The 21,266-nt window shown below is 53.5% G+C and overlaps 1 protein-coding gene across 5 annotated transcripts; it reads left to right on the forward strand.

Moving 5' to 3' along the window:
• The first annotated feature begins 5,826 nt into the window (after nucleotides 1-5,826).
• On the forward strand, nucleotides 5,827-20,637 carry IRF4 (interferon regulatory factor 4). 5 transcript variants are annotated; one of them, XM_047795399.1, is made up of 9 exons: nucleotides 5,827-5,907; nucleotides 7,068-7,344; nucleotides 8,414-8,600; nucleotides 9,352-9,440; nucleotides 10,042-10,186; nucleotides 12,125-12,232; nucleotides 14,295-14,648; nucleotides 17,095-17,207; nucleotides 19,084-20,637. In XM_047795399.1, exons 2-9 carry the CDS (start codon nucleotides 7,129-7,131, stop codon nucleotides 19,225-19,227), a joined length of 1,356 nt encoding a protein of 451 aa, XP_047651355.1. In that variant the 5' UTR covers nucleotides 5,827-5,907; nucleotides 7,068-7,128; the 3' UTR covers nucleotides 19,228-20,637. The 5 variants fall into 5 exon arrangements, with proteins under 5 accessions (XP_047651355.1, XP_047651354.1, XP_047651359.1 ...); XM_047795402.1 differs by having other exon boundaries at nucleotides 5,858-5,907; nucleotides 7,001-7,344; XM_047795398.1 differs by having other exon boundaries at nucleotides 5,838-7,344.
• The last annotated feature ends 629 nt before the right edge of the window (nucleotides 20,638-21,266 follow it).

Below are 21,266 nucleotides of genomic sequence, written 5' to 3' on the forward strand. Positions count from 1 at the left end.
TCCCTAAAGTGGAGCTGCCACCTGACTTGGCGTGGAAGCCCCGCCTCATTTCCCAGACAGGGCAAATCACTGGCATTTGTACATAAAGGTCTTAGAACATTCAGAAGGAGATACGTCCAGGATCTTTAAGCTAAACACCTGCGGAGAGGCGTTGAAAGGACTTTTTGAGTCGCTTAATATCCAAGTTCAAATTAGGTCAGTAACTCTTACTAGAATCAGTTTATGTGTATAAAGCACTTAAGCTGCTGTGTGTCAGAGGCTGTCCAGCGTGGAAAGCACGGAGCCAAGGAGGAACCAGTGCTTTCCAACCTGAAATGCCCCCTGTGGATCTCCCCAAGCACGGGGCACCGGGCTGGGGAATGACGCTGCTTCCTGGCCAGCTGCTCCCCCGCCCACTCGGGCATCGCTCATGCCAACCTCCCACCAGTTCCCACAGCAGGGGCGGGGGGGCGCCGGCTGGACACCGCCCTGTCTTGCCCCGCCTGGAGGAGTGCAGGCTTTTCTGCTCTTGTCTCATGGAGGGGCTGTGCCCCTGACCAGACTGGGGGGAATGGCCTGGTGCATCTTGTTGAGAGGGAACAAGACGGTAAATTGCAAGGACAAGGACAGTGGCCCAGAGGAGACCTGCACCGGGCTGGCTGCCGGGTCTCGAATCCCAGGCTCCACAGAGCTCTGAGCCCGCAGGAGTGCAGCCCTCCGGCAAGGGCCATCACTCCCCTTATTTGAAAACAATGCAGAGGCTCCTCTTCTGCCCCCCAGACTCTGCCCTGTTGCCTCTCCTGGCTGGCCACGGGGCCAAGTTACTGGAAGGCCAGGCTGGGGCTGTGCAGGACCCGCGGTACTGCCCACAGGGACCTGCAGGACGTGGGCCAGTGCTCCTGGCCTGGCCTCTGGCGGGGCTGGGCCACGGGGGTTGGGGGGACCTTCCGGTAAGACAGGACCTGAACATCCAGCAAGACCCTGGAGAGGCTGTTCACCGGCAGGAAGATGGGGGAGCAATGGCCACCCCAGTGGGGCAGAACACCTCAGCCAGAGAGGGTGTGGGGGGAAAGGCAGGACGCTGTAGCACCCCAGGGAGTTAGAACTTGGGTGCCATTGTCCTCAGCAGCCCCAAGGCCTCCACTCCCAGAGCCCACGTGGGGGAGTTACGCTGGTACCTCACAACCTGCTTTCCCGACAGGCTTTGTTGGGTTCCTGGTCAGCCTCCCCCAGTCTCCCTGGAATCTCATCATCTCAGCTCTGAGCTTGTCACACGTCCACCCAGGTCCTTGGGTACATGGCCACCGCCCTCCCAAGGCCCTTCTGCACAACCGTGCCCAAGTGCCCCTTCCTCTCCCTGGGTCCCAGGGCTCCCCAAGGCCACGCCTGCCATCCCTCCCTCGGGGGAGCCCTTACCTTCCACCAGGGGAGCAGACAGTGTGAGGAAGATCAGAAAGCCAGCACCCAGCTCTCCCTGCACCCTGTCTCCATGCCACATGACCAGGAATGTTCTGGACACTCACAGCTTCGTCACCTGAATTCCCAGAATGGTGACAGGAAGCACCGAGCCCTTTGAGTCTCAGAAGTGACACATCGTATGTGACAAGTGGCGGTATGTCCCCCGTGTCTGGCTAGAAGGATGGTCAACGAGCTTGAGAATAACCCAGCCTCGTGACCTGCTGCAAATGGGTGAAACTGGCTTTTCACCCTTTGCTTCCATTTTCAGAAATTGCCCAAAGTCCTTGCACGTTGGTTGGCTCGGTGAAAGGAGCTGGCAGAATCAAGAGGTCCCTTGTTAAAGATGCGTCACTGCTTATGTAGTCGGAGAAAGGACAACGCCACGGGAGACTTCTCAGAACACTGGCGAGAGGAGGGGACAAAATAGAACAGCTGCGGGCGCCATGTCTCGACTCCATGACTTCACCGCCTAACTGATTACAACCACGAGCCAGTTTGCCTGGCAGCGGGTTGTCCTCTGTGCCTGAGGAAGCCTGCCTGTTACCTGTGGGCAACAGGGTCCCCAAGCTAGGCCTGTGCTCTGGGAATGCTCGGGGCTATTCTGCAAAACTCTTTCAGTGGAGAAAAGGCACACTGCAAATTACATTAGGAAAGCGTGTTCAGCTCTGCATGAACAAAGATTCAGGTTTAAGGACTGGATTTTTGTTCTGCCAAGGAATTTATCACGTTATGAAGTTCACCTCAATTCCTGTAAACTGGGTGTGCTGTGGCAGCATTTAACATATAATTTCTTTCCCAGAGCACTCCGTTCTAACTCCTCTCTTGTGTAAGTCACTCCTAAAGTTGGATTTTCCTAGAGGATTAACTATGGGAGAGAAGGGCCCGAGAAGCAGGACCCCTGTCCTCCAGTTTCCTCGGAGAAGAATAAAAACCACTGGTTATGTCAGCGGCTTTAAAAGAGCAGTTTTTCTTACTCCGAACTCACCATAACCAGAAAGGTCACTGGTTCAAAGTGAGAGCTGAAGGAAGAAACAACCATTTAGGTTGGAAGAAGGTCCAGGCCCCACAGCACAGAGAGAAGAAGCCGAGAGGAGCCAAAAGGATGAGAACCTGAGCTCCGAGGCTGATTCTGAAATATTGTCTCGACGGACAGACAAATGTCTGTAGGCCAGGCTAAAGGAGAGCCGTGGGTCAGAAAGAGTCCTGGGCAAGCCTCGTGGACCTCCGTAGACCCCTCTGGATCTCTTCCCTGTCCAGCACTGCCTGCGCTGCCCCGATCTGCACCCCGCCCCGCCCTGGGCAGCTTTGGTTGGAGATCAAGTACGATGACGTCTGAAACGTCCCCAGATCCTGAAGCATAACCTGAGAGATAAGATTCCACCTGAACGTGGGCCCAGCCAGGCAGGCGCTCGCTCAGCACCACCTCATCATCACAGATCACTGAGAGGCAGGAGAGCCATCGCCTCCGTCATATACAGGAAGGAAAGAGTTTGGTCAAAGAGTCCACCAAGACCTCATGAATGAGAACCAGGTCCAGCTGGCCCCACATCTGAGCATTTAATTATCAATGATACCGCACAGTAATAACACTATATCACATACTACAATATTATGTCATGATAGAATACTATGACATCTAATACAGAGCATCGACTGCTGCACCCCACTAGTACGATCATACACAAGCACCAGAGTACTAGAGTACTGGAGTATATTGTACAGCATGCTGTGTATTTCTATACTGTTATATGGTATGTATCATTACTTATATAAGTACATAATGATATAGTAATACTGACATATAAGAGGCCACAGTCAAAGCACTGCACACACATACAACCAAAGAGCATAGAGGAGATATTTATCTTATATGAACTACACTGTAACAACACATCCCTTTTAGTATTTTCCTGATTTTTTACTAGCAACTAAGAATTACCTGCCCTTTAACTTTTTCAATCACCTGGTTGCACTGTGGATGGCACGTTGAGGTCTCCCCTCTTAAAGAATGAATTCATGAGAAAACAGTTTTATTTAGTCATTTAAAATGTATTGTTTGTGTCTGGTACGGGTTTTTCTAAAATATATTCTTGCGTGGTGAATTTTAATATTAAAAGACTGATTTTTAAAATACTGAATTTAGGTAAATTCAGCTGTTCCTACATTTTCTTTAGGACACATGTGAAATGAAAAATTGAGCTACTCCATTCAGACCGGATTCCACCTACGGCAGCACTTCAACATCTGGACCATTCGCTGGAATGAATAATTTCCTCACACACCGTGATGATCAGCTTTGTTTTGTTAGACATGCAGTGAACCAATTTCCTCTCCAGGTTCACATTTCTACCAAGTGGTGACATTTGAAGATAACATCTAATCTTCTCCTGAGGGGCACTTTGATTTCCTTGGGGGGGTGGGGTGGGAGGGTCAGCTTTACAACTCCTGCTTCAACTGCGACGAAGGTCTCAAAATGTTGGGTGGGCACCCGGGAGGCCTGCCTGTCACCCTCTGCTTCCCAGAGGTACTAAGGCCACGGAGAGTTTCAGTGATTAAAATAAGCTATTCTTTGTATCCCCCTCATCGCAAAAGAAAAACTACCCCTTCTGGGAGGTCGTTATGACAAAGGAGTGAACCAGAAGATGGCGTTGAAGGTTAGCAATCACACGTGAAAGCCAGGCCCAGTGGTTTTCAAGTCTCAGCGTGGCTCAGGGAGGGGAATGCAGAGGACACGTGTGCGAAAGCGCCAAGAGCTCTCTTTGCCGCTTCTGTTCTTAGCAAGCTCCTGTTTGCTGTCTGTGAACACGTTGGGGGAAAGCAGTTCACTGATTACAACGTACAGCAACGTGGAGGCAGAGATCTCCCACTTGTTCACTGACAAGTAGTGGGTGCTCAAAAACATTTGTTGAATAAGTGAACCCATGAAAGAAGAAAGAAGGAAAAATCCATGAAAGAAGAAAAACCAGAATCTTCTTCGAAAAAAAAAAAAAAAAACCCTGTTGTTTTTTACATAGACTCTGATAATGGAAAACTTACTTGAGTGAATAAAAACATGGCATCCTGTTAATTTCTGAGAAAGCCACTGGTTTGAGGAAGAACATACCTACTCTGCACCTCACGCCTGTTCTGCTCTAGGCTAAACTTTGTTCTTTGGGGAGGAGACAGTGGCCCAATATATCAGAGTAAAAGAAAAACTGAGAAATAAATGAAATCAAAAGCTTTTCAAAAGTTGCAAGTTGACCTGGGGTGCTGGTGGCCTAAAATCATATAGAAACCACCTGAAACTGGTAACTACACGAACCTGCTCTGAAGCATCCAAGATGCTCTGGGAGAAGTTTAGTGGACAGGTGCTCAGGGTGTTGATTCTGACAGTAAGGAGACCTTGGAAAATCAAGGAAAATCGCTCCACTTTAATATTCCTGTTCTGGACATTTATACCCCATTAGTAATTTGTTTCCTATTAGCAAACGTTTGGAGGTTAAAACTCTGCCACTGTAAGATGAACTGAAGCCCTGATGTGGGGAGCGCTGGATACTCTGGGATCCTTCCCACTCTTTCCTGTCGCTGAAGAAAACCGAGGGCTGCGCCTTCTCTGAGTCACCACAATTCATCAGTGTAGTAGACCCAAAAGAGCATTTCAAACGTGCAGGCAGTGTGGGCCACAATTTACAGCTCAAGGGATCTGGGCCATTTCCTTTTTTCTTTTCAATGAGTGTGATGTTCTTTAAACACCGAGGAGGGGCGGGGCTCTTGATGACAGCGTCCTCACCAAGGGTGCCCCCCGCCCACCCACAGTTCTCGACGTGGGCAGTCCTCGGCCTTCGGTTACGTGCTCTGCAAGCCTGGTCCCCTTCGCACCAGATTCCCGCTCCTACACGTCCCCCACCTCCCGCCCTGACAGCGCCGCTCTCCTTCGCTGTGATGAGTTGCCCGCCGGCCTCCCGCAGTCCCCGCGGCGCGGAGGTGAGGTCCCCTTTCGCGCCTTGCCCTTGGCAGGAAACCGCCCGAGTGAGGTTCCCAGGCTGTGCGCCCGACTCGAGGCGCGTCTCCCGCCCGGCCCCGCGCGCCCAGCTCAGCGCCCGCAGCCCCCCAGCCTGACCCCCGCCTCCCGAGCCCAGCTCGCGGTCCTCAGCCCCGGCCCCACCCGCGCGCCCAGCTCCGCGCCCCCAGCCGCCTGGGCCCGCCCGGGCCCTGCGCGCCCAGCTCTCTGCCTGAGCCCGCCCCCGCCGAGCCCCCGCCCCCGCCCCCGCCGAGCCCCCGCCCCCGCCCCCGCCGAGCCCCGCGAGCCCCGCTCTGCGCCCACAGCCCCCAAGCCCGCCGGCGAAGCACCCGGCTCGCCGGCCCCGCCCCAGTCCCCGCCCCAGCGCGGCTTTTAAGCTTTATAAAGTTCCTCTTTCGCGCTTGGGAGGCTTAGTTTCACTGCGTGAACTTGGGGCTCACCGCTGCCCTCAGCTCCAGGTTCGGGGCGAGGTAAGACCTGGGGCGGGCGGGAGCACGGCTGCGAGGCGGGCAGCAGAGCGAAGCCGGCGCCATGCCAGCGGTCCCAGGGTCCACCTGGAGGGCAGCGCAGGGGACCCCAGTTTCGAGCTGGGAGGGACCTCAACGCCCACCCCATCTGGCCTTGGCCGGGGACTCCCGCGGCCCCACCATCCGGGGAGGCCACGCGCTGGACCAGGTGGGATAATGAGGCCGTCCAGGCTCAAGAGTGGCCGAGGCGAGGCCATCGAAGGGACCCACACGGGGCGGCAGGCTTTCCCCGCGGGGTCCGGTTCCTCACTCGAGAGGCGGCCGCTCTCCTGGTTCTTGAGGGGCTGCAAGCTCAGCGCCCTCCAGCTCATGGCTCCCCGGCTGGTGGTGAAAGAGGAGGCCCTCCAAATTTCCGCCACTCGGGGCCCTGCACTCCGCAGCCTCCGTCCCTTCGCTCCCCGACCCCTGGCACCCTGCCCGCCTCCGCTCTCCCTCCCCCGCCTCTGGGCCCGGCTGACGCTCGCTTGGCGCGGGGATCTCCCGCTAGGAAGCTGCGCACCTCAGCTAAAGCTAGGTCCCTACCACTCTGCGGCACCTGGGACCCGCTTAATCTTTTCTAGCTGCCTGTGGCTCAGGGGTGTTCTTGGGGCACAGAGTGCGGGTTCGGGAGAAAGCCGCGGGAGGGGTCGCTGAGTGCTGCGCAACTGAAATGCCCAGGCCGCAGGTGCGCCCGCGTGTCTCGCACGCGGGGGCCACCGAGGGAGTGGGAAGTTGGGGGTGGACCAGAGTGGAAACCGACAATGAAGGGGGAAAGGGACTGGCCATGGCTTGAGAATGGGCAGCGGGGCGAGAACTAGGAGTCTCCAAAGGGAATGTCACGCGTGGTGGCGGCAGGATCGGGGAATGTGCTCGAAGGGTAGAGCCGTGCGTCGGGGCAGCGCTTGGCCTGCGGGGCGCTTAGCCAAACGGAGAGGCCAGAAAGCGGGGTAAGAGGACGGACTCCGGGGAGGCGGCAGGACTGCACGCGCGCCCGGAGCACGAGCCCGGCCAGCTGAGAAGGTGCCTTCTCTCCCGGCCTTCGGCGACACTGACTCAGTGGCGCTCCTCGGAGACTCCCTGGCCTCGTGGTCATTGCCGGAGGGCGTCCCTCCTCTCCTCGGCAGCGCAGAGCGAGTGCAGGAGGCGGATCCTGGACTGTGAACTGACGCGCGGCGCACATCGGCCATGAACCTGGAGGGCAGCGGCCGAGGCGGAGAGTTCGGCATGAGCTCCGTGAGCTGCGGCAACGGGAAGCTCCGCCAGTGGCTCATCGACCAGATCGACAGCGGCAAGTACCCGGGGCTGGTGTGGGAGAACGAGGAGAAAAGCATCTTCCGCATCCCCTGGAAGCACGCGGGCAAGCAGGACTACAACCGCGAGGAGGACGCCGCCCTCTTCAAGGTGCCCGGGGAGGAGCGGGGAGGGCGGGGACCCGCGTGTTCGGACCCCGGCTCCGTGGGGTCCAGTCCCTGTCCCGCGCGCCGGCCTTCTCAGCCGGGAGCGAGCATAGGGCGCGGCCTGGGGGAGGAAAGGTTTCAACTTCTCTCTAGTAACTTCAAAGAAGGAGGACCGGGTCCCAGTCCCCAGTCCGGAGCGGGTGGCCCGCGGTACCGGTTGGTTGGCTGCTGGAGCCTCGCCCGCCCGCGCGGGAGAGGGGAGGTCCGAGGCTGCCGTGCTTCCCCCAGCCTCCTTCTGACCTCTGGCTTTCTCCTCACCTCTGTGTCTCTCTGTCCCCTTGTGAGCCCCGTGGGTGTGCGGGACTGTCTCTCTCGCCGTCTGTATCTCTGTTCTCTCCCTTTTTTCGCTGGAGATCCCCTCGGGCTCCCGCCAGCCTGCACTCCCCCTGGCAGGGGCTCTAGTCTCCTCTGTGTTTCTCCCTCTCCCTCGCAGTCCCTGTCCTACTCCCTCTTCCCAGGTCTGTCTCTGGAAAGGTTTCTGTGGGTCTCCCATCCCCAGCGGCTTTGGGTTTCTTCCTCTTTCTCCTCTCTCTCCCTCTCAGAGCCTCTGTTCGGGCCTCTCTATGGGGATTTCTCTCTTGTCTTCTGCATGTGTCCTTGTCCTGGCAGTTTACCCGGAGACCTGTCCTTAGGGCCCAGCCCCACCACCTGTGGGCAAGAGCCAGCGGGGGCGGGGGGGGGGGGGGGGGGGGGGGCCCTTCCTCCAGGAACTTGCTCTCAGAATACCTCAGATCCTCTGACCTCCAGAGCTGCCTGGGGGTGGCTCCTCCCCCCACAGCTCTGTCCCTACTTCCAACCTAACTAGCTCCAGACCGCTGGTGGGTGGGGCCCTTTCCAGGGACCCTCCAATCTCACCCACCTTTTACAAATACCTGGTGTTTTTCAGTCCCACATTGTGGGTAACAGTGTGGATCTGGAGCTCTTAACGCCACTCTTTTCTTTAGAAATACAGTTCCCAGATTCTTTCCTGAAAGACCTGCATTTTATCTTTTTTCCCTCTTCTTTCCCACCAGGCTTGGGCGCTATTTAAAGGAAAGTTCCGAGAAGGCATCGACAAGCCAGACCCTCCCACCTGGAAGACGCGCTTACGCTGTGCTCTGAACAAGAGCAACGACTTTGAGGAGCTGGTGGAGAGGAGCCAGCTGGACATCTCGGACCCCTACAAAGTGTACAGGATCGTCCCCGAGGGGGCCAAGAAAGGTGGGGCTTCCTGCCTCCGGGCCGCCTGACACTTTGATGCCTAATTTCATTCCGAGGGTCCCTTTTCTGTTGCTGTTTTTTAACAGCCTGCCTTCTTCAGTGCCCCGTCCGAGCCCGGCAGGCTACTGGCCCAAGTTCTCTGGGTCATGAATTGAAATTCTCATGGGTACAGCACAGGATAATTCCTCAACTCCAAGTCTCTACCTGCATGTATGTCTGTGTGTGTGTTTTCTAGTGAGTTCTACGAAGACAGGGGCCAAGGTTCCCAACCCCAAGTGGAACACCTGTTGAAGCCTTGCTCATCTGTCGGTCCCTCACGATTAGCCATTGGTAGAAGGGACGCATGCAGGAGCCCCACATAGTCACTGTTTGTGGTAATCAAGGGGTCAGTTTTAGAGTGTCCCTGGTACTTCCTGAAGTTCAGATTCCCACTTCCCAAGACTGGCCAGTGTGTCAGTGTGGAACCCAGGAATCTGCCGTTTAAACAGACTGGAAGGTGACCTTGCTGGCACATCACATGCGGTCTTCATCTGTTTCTCTCCTTGACCCTCATGTATCAGACCTTGTAGGACCCAGTTTACTGTCCTGACCAAATAATTGCCCAAGGGAATTGCAGAAAAATGCCTCATCTGGCAACACAGTGTTAGACATTCTAGGAATTCAACACTCAGGTATTTTTCTAAGATTTGGCCTTTTGTCCTGTCAGTTCCCTTTTTCATACCACGTATTTCCCTTTTGCCCAAACACTCAGGAGCCAAGCAGCTGACCCTGGAGGACCCACAGATGCCCATGAGCCACCCCTACGGCATGCCAGCCCCTTACACCTCACTCCCAGCTCAGGTATGGGGGCCGGGGCTTCAAGAAGGGGAGGCTGGGTCTGTGACAGGCCACTTGAGCCAGTGATCCCACAAACAAAAACAGCAAAACTTCTCTGTTTGTCAAAAAGCCCCATCAAACCCAGATCATTGAATGAACATCTCATGTTCCCCCTGGTGTTGAGGTTGGAGTTGGTGTTGAGTAGAGGGGGTGGGTGTGTCTGCCTGTTGGTTAGGCTTCTACTACCGATTCCGAAATCTTCTGGGAAACAGACCTTTTGTGGAAGTCGAAGATTTTGGAAGCAGGGCTTTATCATGTGAGACCACAGGGCAGCTGATCTCTGCAAAGTTTTCTGATGTGAATTGCAGCTCTGTTCCATTCACTTTGCTGGTGAAGGAGCAGCTCTCCTGGCAGTACTTCTGGTGCCAGGTTCAAGCATATGATGAAGCTCCACATAAATCATCACTTTACAACACTGTCTCCATTGTGCTTCTTGATTCTTCGTGGCGAGTTTCCACCAAGCCTTTTCGGGTGACATGATGACTTGGCTGCCAGCCACACGAGAGGTCCCCTAGGAGTTTGGGAGGGCTGAGCTTGCTACTGCAATCCTCTCTGGTTCCCCCAGCAGGTTCACAACTATATGATTCCGCCCCACGACCGAGGATGGAGGGAGTTCGTCCCTGATCAGCCACACCCGGAGATCCCATACCAGTGTCCTGTGACCTTTGGACCCCGCAGCCACCACTGGCAAGGCCCGGCCTGTGAAAATGGTAAGGAGGCCCTGGGGTAGCTGCTGTGGCCAGAGGGCCTGCCCCCACCACCCCGCCCCATCCGTTCTCTGCAGCCCCAGGGCTCGCCCTCTTCCAAGCTGCTGGGAGAGGAGAGGTCCCCAGGCAAGGACACGGAGGACCCTGACGCCTGGCCTGCTCTGTGCCCGGCCCTGGGCTCGGTGCGCCTTGTGGCTCTAATTCAGGCAGCACAGGGATCACTCCAGGCCCCCAGAACTGCCCTGTGTTGCATAGGGGAGAGCTCGCAGCATGCGGGCAGCATGCCCACAGTGACCCAGCAAGAGTGACCAGGTCCCCTAACCCCGAGCCCAGCCACACACGACAGGGGACGCTGGATTTCCCAGTGGCTAGCTGTGTACTTCACGTCATCTGCTTAGTAAGTTAACATGCTTCTTCCTCCCTGAATAATCTTAAACTTTATTTTTAATCTTGGGCAAAAAGTAGTCAATTTTGGCAGACTTCCCGGAGAAGATGGGCTCGTCCCTTAATGCTGACTGTTTTTGTCTACACATCTGCGAGCTCGGGATCCTGCAGCTGTGCCCAAGCCCTCCCTCTGTAGGGACACCAGGAGTTTACTGTGCTAGTGTATTTCTCTTAAACAATGTGTGCCCATGTTGCCAAGATCAGAGGCGATGGTGAGAAGGGAGTGAAGAAATACTATAAAGAAAACACGAGAAGTCTCCACAGGGGGCCTGCTTAGTGTTGGGGCTGATTGGGTTACATGTGGTCAACTGGAGGCCTTCCTCGACCCCAGGATGAGAGCTCGCAGCAGAAGCACGAGTTTGCTGAGTGCAGAGACAAGTTCACATGGTATATTCAATACAGCAAAGCAGAAGTTTTTAGGGCTCTTGAGTCAGTTTTTAAGCGAAATCCTGAGACCAGTCAACACACAGATGCTTTTGTCTGTTCTAGGAATATTTGCTCCTTTTTCTAGTCATGTCCAGGTCACTCTTGGCTTGTGGTATTGAGCAAGCAAACAATTACTTAAGATTTGTGTTGAGTGGCATGTTTATTAAAAAAGCTCAGAATTGGGTTTTATTAGCTTTTCAACAGTCGTGTGCAGTAAAGGTTGGTTTTCCATATTGTGGTGCAGGAATCAGCTAATGTTGCAGGGGTTTCTGGAGTTCAGACCTGTTTCCAGTGCATCAGCTCCATTGAACTCATCACCTCATAAAGAGGCAGTGCCTGGAACTGTGAGAAGATAGACCAGATGGACACAAGGGACTTTAGTCATATGCCAGCAAAACGAGGTTCTGTCCCATACTTTCTCTAGTGATGTTTAATGCAATGCACAGCTATCGTGCTGGCATGACTTTTGGTTCAGTTTTCTCCTGAGCCCAGAAGTAGCAGCTAAGTAAACTGGAACCAAACAGTGTGTAAGTTCTTGACTGGGCTCTTTGGTGTCAGATCGGATTGGAGAGAGACCCGGGCTCACAGCGCCGCTGTGAACTTGCTGTGTGGATGGGGCAAATCACCCCATTTCTCTGAGCCTCCGTTACCCTGTTATCAGTTACGCAGGAATGCTCGTCCCAGGGGACAAACTTCCAATTATGAGACGAATGCATCCTGGGGTGCGACAGATGCAGCCTGGAGACTGCAGATAACGACGGTCTGTCGTGTTCAAAGTGCAGGAAGAGTAGGTTTTAGGTGTTCTCTGATTTTAAAGGTACCTTTCGCACAGGTAATCGTGGGAGGGGATGGAAGTGATAACAAAAAAGGCAGGAAGAAGGCAGGTCGGAAATTACAGAGGGAGACTCTTAAGTTTCCTTCCGGCTGGGAAAAGGCTTCTTCCTCCTTGGATCTCGGGCCGCCCCTCCCGTCGGTGCATCCGGGGCTGACCGGCCCCACCTCAGGGAGAGGCCACCCCCCTCTGCGTTGGACTCTGTTTAGATGGCGTCTGATTTTTGTTTGCAAACGCAGGTTGCCAGGTGACAGGAACCTTTTATGCTTGTGCCCCGCCTGAGTCCCAGGCCCCCGGAATCCCCATAGAGCCAAGCATAAGGTCTGCCGAAGCCTTGGCCCTCTCAGGTGAGTGGGGCTCCCAGGAGGCGGCGTCCAGAGGCTCCCCTCACCTTGGGTAGATTCGGGGGTGGCTGAGCACAGCTGGGGCCTGGGGCGGGTGGGAACCTCTGACTCCTGACTATGTGAATGAGGTTAGGAAAGTCAGCCACCAGAGGCCGGCTCCTCATCCTGATCCGCTTCTCCAGGCTGCCTGAAATGAGTCTTTTAAAGCTCCCCATTGGCGCCTAACTTTCCAGGAATGTGCAGACACCCCGGATTCATTTGCTGGGTCCCCTCTTCAGCCAGAACCCCCACAGCTTAGTGCAGTTTCTCAGGACCAAGCACAGGAGTGCCTCGTTTTGAAAAGGTCCGCACGCTTCCAGGTTTAGCTGCAAACAGGTGGCCCCTCAGCTTCCCGGGCACCCAGTTCTGGGTCCTCTCTCTCTTCACGTTCGAAGGCCAGGGGACAAGCACCCTGTCTTCCTCCGAACGTGAAATGTCTTGCAAACAAAGGTGGATTAGATGTGGCTTTTAAAGTCTCATCTCTGAAAGAACCCCTGCATCTCAGCAACCCCCGCCCGGTGTAAGGAAGGCAGCTCAGGCTTTACTGAGCATATGTGATGTATGTACATTTATTGTTTTTAGATAATGTTTTGATTGTTTTAAAATGGGGTTTGTACTTATATTAAAAATGAACAGCTTAAGCTTCAGAATTCTCACCTCATACACTGGTCTCTTTGAAAATCAGTGACAGAAACTATAAAGTGAATTCTCAGGGTTTCAGGAAACAAGGGTTTGGCTCTGAGGCTCTGCAAGGGTGCTGCCTTTCTTCTCAGGGGCTCCTGGGTGATGGAGGCTGGGAAGGGCTCTAAGCAGAAAGGCCCGTGTTTGTTTTTAGAAACTTTCAATCCTTTTCTTGAGCACCTCACACTTGTGTGGGTGCCTGAAGAGTAGGAAATAAACAGCTATTTATATCCCATGACCGCGTGATTTCTGATGACGCTCAATGAAATGAACCTCAAGTGGCCAACACCCACTCCTCGGGGCTCACGGCAGCTGGCGTTGCAGAAGAGGCTGGAGGCAGCGATGTGGGTCGAGTCTCAAGACCTGTGTTGAGGAATAAGAGGCTTCTGTGGCTTTCTCTGAGTGCACGGGACAGATTAATTACTTGCCCGTTTATCAGAGGCCTGCCATCCGCTCAAGTTTGAACCCCACGCGGTTAGGATGGAGCTGCTGCCTCTCGGGAAGCCCTTTGGGTTTCAGGTCAGGGGCCCTTGGCAACCTTGGCTTGGTCCTTTTAGTCTGTGAATCCGATTTTAAAGAAGGCTCTGAAATCAGCAAACTTCCAAAAAGAGTCCATCCTGTTTGGTGTTTGAGAAAGCCCCGTCACAGGGCCTTTCTCCGACTCCGACGCAAAGCCAAGCGGGTCTCAGCAGACCTTAGGTTCAGAACGTTTGCCTCACGAGGTAATCTTAGTACATAAGCTGCACATGTGCAGTGGAGAAAGAATTTAAAGATCAGAAAAGCAAAAATGGAGAATAAAAAGCCACAGTCCCACCACCCAGAGATCAACCACCGTCAAGACTTACCCTTCCGCACACTTTAATGTGTACCGGCATATGTATAATGGTTTTTTAGCTAAATGGCATCATACTGATATTTTAGGGTAGTTTCAGGTGTGTGGACATAGTTTTCTTTTTTTCTGAAACACCACTGTACGCTTTTGCAAGTAGAAATCATTTAAACATAGCTTCTTCCAAAACCAAAATTGCTGTGCTTGAAGTGCATTTCTGTTCAGTGGCTTGTGAATCGGTGTGTTAAGACACTAGGCGTGGGCCACCCCCGTGCTCCCCACCCCGCCCCCCAACCGTGTCCGGTACATCCGGACAATGCCACTAGGGAACATTGCCCAGACTTGTGCACGGCTTCTCCAGCGTCGGGTGAGTTTCCAGGAGGAATGAGAGGCCTTGCAGTGTCTTCCGAGGGTCCTGCCAAGTATGCTTTATTCTGGTCGGGAGTGTGGCATCCTAGCAGGTGTGCAGTGCCCCATGGCTCCTTAGCACTGACCCCAAAAGCTCTGTGTTTGCAGACTGCCGGCTCCACATCTGCCTGTACTACCGGGAAATCCTGGTGAAAGAGCTGACCACGTCCAGCCCCGAAGGCTGCCGGATCTCCCATGGCCACACCTACGATGCCAGCAGCCTGGACCAGGTCGTTTTTCCCTACCCAGAGGACAGCGGCCAGAGGAAGAACATTGAGAAGCTGCTGAGCCATCTGGAAAGGGGCGTGGTCCTCTGGATGGCCCCCGATGGGCTTTATGCCAAGAGACTTTGCCAGAGCAGGATCTACTGGGACGGGCCCCTGGCGCTGTGCAGTGACCGGCCCAACAAGCTGGAGAGAGAGCAGACCTGCAAGCTGTTTGACACACAGCAGTTCTTATCAGGTAAGGCAGCCAGCTTCTGTCAGAATGGCGGGAGTGGAGCTGCGGATGGCGCTCCGGCCACGGGGTCAGAAGCAGCAGGCCAGTCGCTCCTGGTCTTCCTTCTGTGTAACCTGGAGCCCCCAGGCATGATCCTGGAATGGGTTTCCTGTCTGCTCACCTGTCACCCCATCACAGAGGGGCAGGAAGAGGAGGGGTAGTGAGGGGGCTGCGGTTCAGGCCGAGGTCTTGAAATTCTGGTGTTGACCCACTGCTCACCAACTAATCAGGTTCATGTTTTATTGCCTCTGTGATTTGCTGATGTTTCGGCGCTTTTAAGGTTCCTAGACAAATCGTAAGGTTGGCAGTGCATTGTTGGCACTCCTGGTTAGGAGATGTGTCATTCTCAGGTAGAGGCCTTCCAGCAGGTGGGACCGGGGTGAGTGCAGTGAACTGATTTTGCAGAGGGGAAATCGTGAGACGGTGCTGAGTTGTCTCTAGGTTTCAAATCACATTTTCCAGGGCCCGTCGGTTTTGTTTGCCCAGTTCTGATTTCGTGGCAGTTCAGCTAGCTCTGGGCCGCTCTCGTGAGACCCCTGCCCCCTTCTTGTGGAGGCCTCACCAAGCGTCCCTGAGCCGTCGGTGTTCACGAGGCTTTCTGGAGGGAGGCGGTTCTGCCTGCCCACTGGCACCCCTCCCTGACGATCTTATCCGCAGCCCTGCTTCGGAAGCACCCTTTGGGCTCTCGGTGCCTCTCCGGTCCCTGAAGTGCTTTGTGCCCTGCTTCGCGTAAACCAAACACGGCACCCCTGCTGCACCGCCAGAGACACAGGCTCAGCCTTTGGGGTTTGGGGGTTCAGTGTCTGGACTCTCTGCGCTCACCTGGATTCTCTTTTGCCGCCCAAGCAAACACATCCCCCGACCATGAACCCCCCCCCCCCCACAGAGGCCAGACAAGGTGGGGACGCCGAGTCTCTGGTCCCCCCCTCCTCGGTCTGAAGCCTCCCCCACCCAGCGTGGCAGCACTGCCTCCATGTGGGTGTTCCGTTGGTCCTGGGGTCCAGGGGTCCAGCGTGTGGATGCAGTGAGGCCTGCGAAGGAGCCGAGAGCCGCAGCTCTGGGGTCTGGGGTCCCATAGAACCCTGGGGGCGGGTCTCCTCCGAGGTTGCGGACCTTGGGTTGGGAAGATGCCGCGGGACAGGGATGTTCACTGCGGCTCCCACAAGGGCAGCCTTGCCCTCTGGGTTCTGTCCCTGGCCTGCCTTGGGGATTGACCCTCATCCGACCTCGGCGGCCCCTGCAAGACGGGCAGGAGGCCTCCAGCCATGCGCTCACTCCCTAGGTGTCTGCGCCCAGGGCTTTCGGGCTTTTCCCTTCCTCTGAGCCCGGGCTGTGCCCTTACTTCAGGGCAGCCTCTTATCTAAAGCATGTGCTGAGGTTCAAGGAGGAACCCAGGAACCTAAGTGCAGACCAGCGGGCATCTTGGCGCGAGTTTCAGGGAACCGCGCCAGCCTGCCACTGGGAGCAGCCTCCCACCTCATGGTGTGGGGGCCTTGCACATGTTCTGACGAAGTTAGGTTAGATTTGAATTCTGGAAGAAAAAAGAACCAGGAAGTCAAATGGTCCAGTGAGTTAGCTAGAAACTTCACTTCAGTTGAAGAGAACAGTGGAAATCTTTGATATCTACCCCTTCAGGGCCTGCAGAGTCCTGGGGACAGCCCCGCACGCAGCCCGCGGCAGCCACAGCTCTGCAGACGTGGCAGCAGCTGTGTGAGTGCCTTTCTTCTGAGGACGTGACGTTTGACTCTAGAAGAAGCGGCTGGAGGCCCCCTCCAGCCTGAGTGTGTCGAGAGGGCAGGGGCCCGCTGGGTGAACGCGGGAATCCCCCAGCACATCTTGGGGTGGCAGAGGTGGCTTCAGGCACATGTCCACCAAAGTGGGGCCCAGGGTTTCATCGCCACCTCTCACCTCCAGTGCCAGAAGGCACACCGTCTGGGATGCAGCTCGGTCTCCAAGACAACATGAGGCACTTTCTGTGGTGCCTGAGTCACGTGGAGATCCCGGGGAGCCCAGATACTGGGTTAGAAGGCTCAGCAGTTTTGAGAAGAGATTTTTAAGTAAACCTGGGTCCAATCAGAATATTCTGGTTTTTTTAAAAAAGATGTCTCTTGGGTGTAAATTATTCTTTTGGCTCAACATGGCTGCGTTTCGCTCTCTTCCTCTTTGACCCCTTGCTGCCACCTTTGCTTCTTCATGGGTCCAGGGCTGCAAAGCCAGGCTCTCCGTCTCAGGGTGAATTCCCCTGAGGGGAAGGCTGCAGCCCTCGGGAGAGACGCTGTGAACACGGGTGCGTGCCCTTCCCTGGAGGCCCACCTCACCCCCGGTCTAGTCCCGCATCCTCGCAGGCGCCCTGCTCTAGCCCGCGTCCAGGGCAAGGGTTTCTGAGCGGCTCCTCTCACGGTCTCTGCAGAGCTCCAGGCATTTGCTCACCACGGCCGGCCCCTGCCAAGGTTCCAGGTGACTCTGTGCTTCGGGGAAGAGTTTCCGGACCCCCAGAGGCAACGGAAGCTCATCACTGCTCACGTGAGTGTCTTCTTGCCTCCAATGGTTGAGGCTTCCTGACTGTCCTCAAGGGCAAGGCCCCATTCAGAGAAGTATAGACAAGAATTAAGTGTCCGGGCACTTGGGTGCAGAGGGATACAGGGAGGGAGGGTGTCCAGTGAGGGGTGCACAGGCGCAGCCCAGAGACCACATGCCTCCAGCCCCCAGTGTCCACTTACTAAGCAGAGGGTGACCTTCAGCCGTGGGCTGCTTCTGTCCCATCTTTTTTATTTTTCAAGGAAATCATCATTTCCTCATTTTATAGGGATTTAAAAGGATGATGCTAAATGTTGCCCTTTAAAATTTTTCACATTTAATATTGCTCTTTAAACGCCACATAGCTGATCTTCACTTGATGGAGAAGCTTTTCCCAAATGGGAGGCTGCCCGCTGGCTTGTCCCCCAGACCTTCTCCTTTTTCTGGATCTGAGCCATGTGTTATTTGGAGGAGGCTAAATCTTGGAAGGACCACAAGTAGATCAGGCCATTGTCCTGTTCTCTAGCAGAGTTTAAGACAGGTTCTCTAGCAGAGTTTAAGACAGGTTCACCCCTCACCTTTTCACAAAAACAACAAAAAAAGAATGAAAGAAAAAAGCTTTAGATAGATAATATTTAGCAGTAATATGCTACATAAAACAGAGTTTTGAATGCTTAAGATTTTTGAATTTGAAATTTGGAGACTGTCCATTGATGGATACCTTCAGATAATGAGTAGTAACAGTAAAAATTATACCAAAAAATAACAAAATTCAGGTCAGATTTTAGTTCTGATAATGTTTCTTATTGAAATCTGAAATATAACATCATCTAATCTTAAACATGCGACCCTCTGCCTTTTGATGTAAAATCAAAAAACCCAGCAATACATGAAAATATAGACCATAAACTTTAGAGTTTTCTCATGAACCTTCTCCACTGATTGATGTAATTATGGATAGAATAACCGATTCTCGTTAACTGTCCGAGGACTAAAGGATCTCAGCATTTGTCAATATCAGCTCTGAAGGCGAAAGTGAGTCCTGCACCTGGGTCTCGGGGGTTGGGCCTGGGTCTGCGAAGGTATCCAGCCCGGGTCCCTGAAACCAGTTGATGGAGGAAGGACATGTGTGCAGCTGGTAGTCCTCTGCCTTTTGCTATGGATTTCCTTTATCTCTGATCCTTCAAATGACTTCTGCTGAAGCTGTTATATGTCAAATAACATGAAGGCTGGATTGAATAGTACAATTGATGGGCTGAAAGCATTCGGTTTTCTTAGATGCTATAAATTCAGGAAAAGCTTAGTGTTGTCATTTTGGGGGGTGAATGTGGTCCACATTAATAACCGAACTAGATGCATTTAGGGTCCGTTAACTTCTCTTTTTCCACTAGAGCAGTGGTGCTTGTTCGATTTTGCTTCTTTTCTTTTTTTGCCTTTTGCCTTCGGCTCAGAAATAGCCAGATTGTCCAGGTCATCTGTGAATTGCAAATCCCTGAGCTCCCTCATCCCTGTCAAACTAAAGATGTGGACAAATAAATCCATGGCCTAAATTATCCTATTACCTCAAACTTACTTTTAATTTGGAACTTTTACCCAATTTTCTTCATTCAGTCTTAGCGAAACGTACATTTAAACAAGTACAGTCTTTATTGACCTTTCGCTCCAATCAACACCCAGAACTCAGTCGATTCGGTTTAAAGTTGGTGTATATATGAAGGACTAACAAAAAAACTAGTTCTCCAGAAGACTCTCACAATGACACGTTTTGATGTGTTATTCACCTGACTTCAGACTTGACTGGACCCATGGATTTGGAGGGTTTGCTGCACAGGGTGTTAGAACGAACATCTCGGTAACGTCTTCCTAAAATCTTTTCTTAAAGGTCGAACCTCTCCTAGCCAGGCAGCTGTACTATTTTGCTCAGCAGAACAGTGGACACTTCCTGAGGGGCTACGATCTACCCGAGCACGTGGGCAGCCCGGAGGATTTCCACAGGTCCATGCGCCACTCCTCCATTCAAGAGTGAACCTCCAGGCCGGAGAGGCCGTCGCCTTGTAAATGCCCGACTCTGAGAACAGCGGGTTGAGCCCCCAGTTTTTCTTTCGAGGGACGTGGAGACTGGGGCTTCGCTTCCACACTTGCGGACAATGTGTGTGGACACTCTTCTCCCCCGAATTGACAGACACGCTTTTTCCAAAAGCAAAGATGGCATTCGAGGTCTTCTGCAAACACCACACCGATGATAATGTGAAAAGCTCACCCAAGTGTCTTTATGTTTACCGAAGTGCTGTCTCCAATCGGACACGGACTCTCCTCCTGGAGCCCAGAGAGAGCCTGCACCCGTCACCCCGACGACAGCATGAGAGCTCCAGGTGCTGTGTTTCTCAGGGAAGTCAAGGTCTGAGGCTGTTTTGCCCCCAGAAGAGACATGCTGATACCTCTTCGCTGTGTTCTGCAAAGCCTGCCCAGAGCAGGGCACATGCTCTGCTGCGGGTGGGCCATGCCTCGGAGCCCAGAAGCCGGATGGAGAGACTCTGTTGCTTTCTTGAGCCAAAAAGCAGTAGGGCCCCCTGAGTAGTGCATTTTGTCCTGTGCTGACTGGTTAAGACATTTCTTGTTTGTCTTTTTGTATCTCTTCCTATAGACATTGTTGCTGAAACTTTTTTCTTAAAGACAAAGAAAACCACCCAGACCAACAAGCCAAGGTTTGGAACTTGGTGGAGGTTCCCTCCTGCCCTGCTTGTTTTGTTTGGAGGCCGGTTCTCCATGACAACCCCAAGAGGAGGAGCCAGAGCTTGTCAAAGTGGTGACCTCTGTAGGAAAGATAGGACAGGGCCTCAGGGATTGTGTAACTGCAGACTCAGTGGGCTGTTTCTGCTTATTTTGTATATTATATGCTTCCTCATGCCAGTAACAGTTTGACAGGGCCTTAAAATTCCTGGGCTTTTTCCAAATCCATCTTTTTATAGAACCACTGAGATCTCCACTTGCTTAAGTAAACTTGCACTTATGTTCCTTTTGGAAACATACAGGTGTCTAGGCTGTGATGGAGCAGCTGATACTTTTTTCCCGCTAGGAAGTAACTGCCATTACTTTTAAGCTCAGCAATAGACTTGTTCTCAAATATTCTATTCTAATATTTTTAAATTCATTTAACAAACTGTATCCCTTGCATTAGAGAGATTACAGCTTTTATGCAGTTTAGTCAGCAACGAAATCTTGGAATGTCATTTCTTTCTTGTTTGGGGGAGGTTTTTAGCAATAAAAAAACACATATTGACCTCACAGAATGTCAACAGTAGAAAAGGGCAACAAATAAAGCGAATCTTCCCCTTTTCCAGCCCAAATCCTTGTCCCTAGAAGTGTCCCCAGGAGGAGCTTAGGTCTTCCAACATGTTTCACTTTTCTATAAATATACACAGCCCTGAAAACCTCACGGGTTCGTTGCGTACTTTTACGCAGTGTTCAGTCCGCCAGTGCGGCTCTGCTGCCTTCTTCTCAGCGGCATCACTAGAATCTGCAGGCAAGGGCATCCACACAGTTTCCGGTGGTTCATCACCCCTCGGAGCAAGTACGTCTGGACGGTTGCCTGTGCTCCATGGGCTGCAGCGTTGTATGCATCTAATAGATGCGAGGATTTGGGGTACATTATCCTAAGGGGGCTGCTGGGGCCCTGTGGGCGTGGACCACCGGCGCCTGGAGCAGCGGGGCTGTCCCGGCTGTTCCGTCCTCCCGGAGGACTTCAGCGACGCTGAGGACGCTTCCCTTTTCTCCCTTTTCAAAGTTAAGAGTTAAAAGGTAGGAGTTAAGCTGCTGTAACTCTGGAGTCTCCTTTTCTGGAAATGCGCTTCCCAGGGGCCGCTCCCCTTCCCCCTCTGCCCTCATGTGCTCACGTTGGCTCTTCTTGGTTCTGAGGATCCCAAGTGTGAGGCAGCAAATGAACTGGTTAGGAAACTGTGGGTAGAGGATCCTGACAGGCGTCTCAGGACCGTGAAAGGGAGCCTCCTTCCTAGATTGGAGGCGGTGGGCTCAGCAAACCGGAATGTAGTTTGTTCTCGGTGGAAG

Source organism: Phacochoerus africanus, chromosome 9, assembly GCF_016906955.1.
Source record: "Phacochoerus africanus isolate WHEZ1 chromosome 9, ROS_Pafr_v1, whole genome shotgun sequence".
In the NCBI taxonomy this organism is placed as follows: domain Eukaryota; kingdom Metazoa; phylum Chordata; class Mammalia; order Artiodactyla; family Suidae; genus Phacochoerus; species Phacochoerus africanus.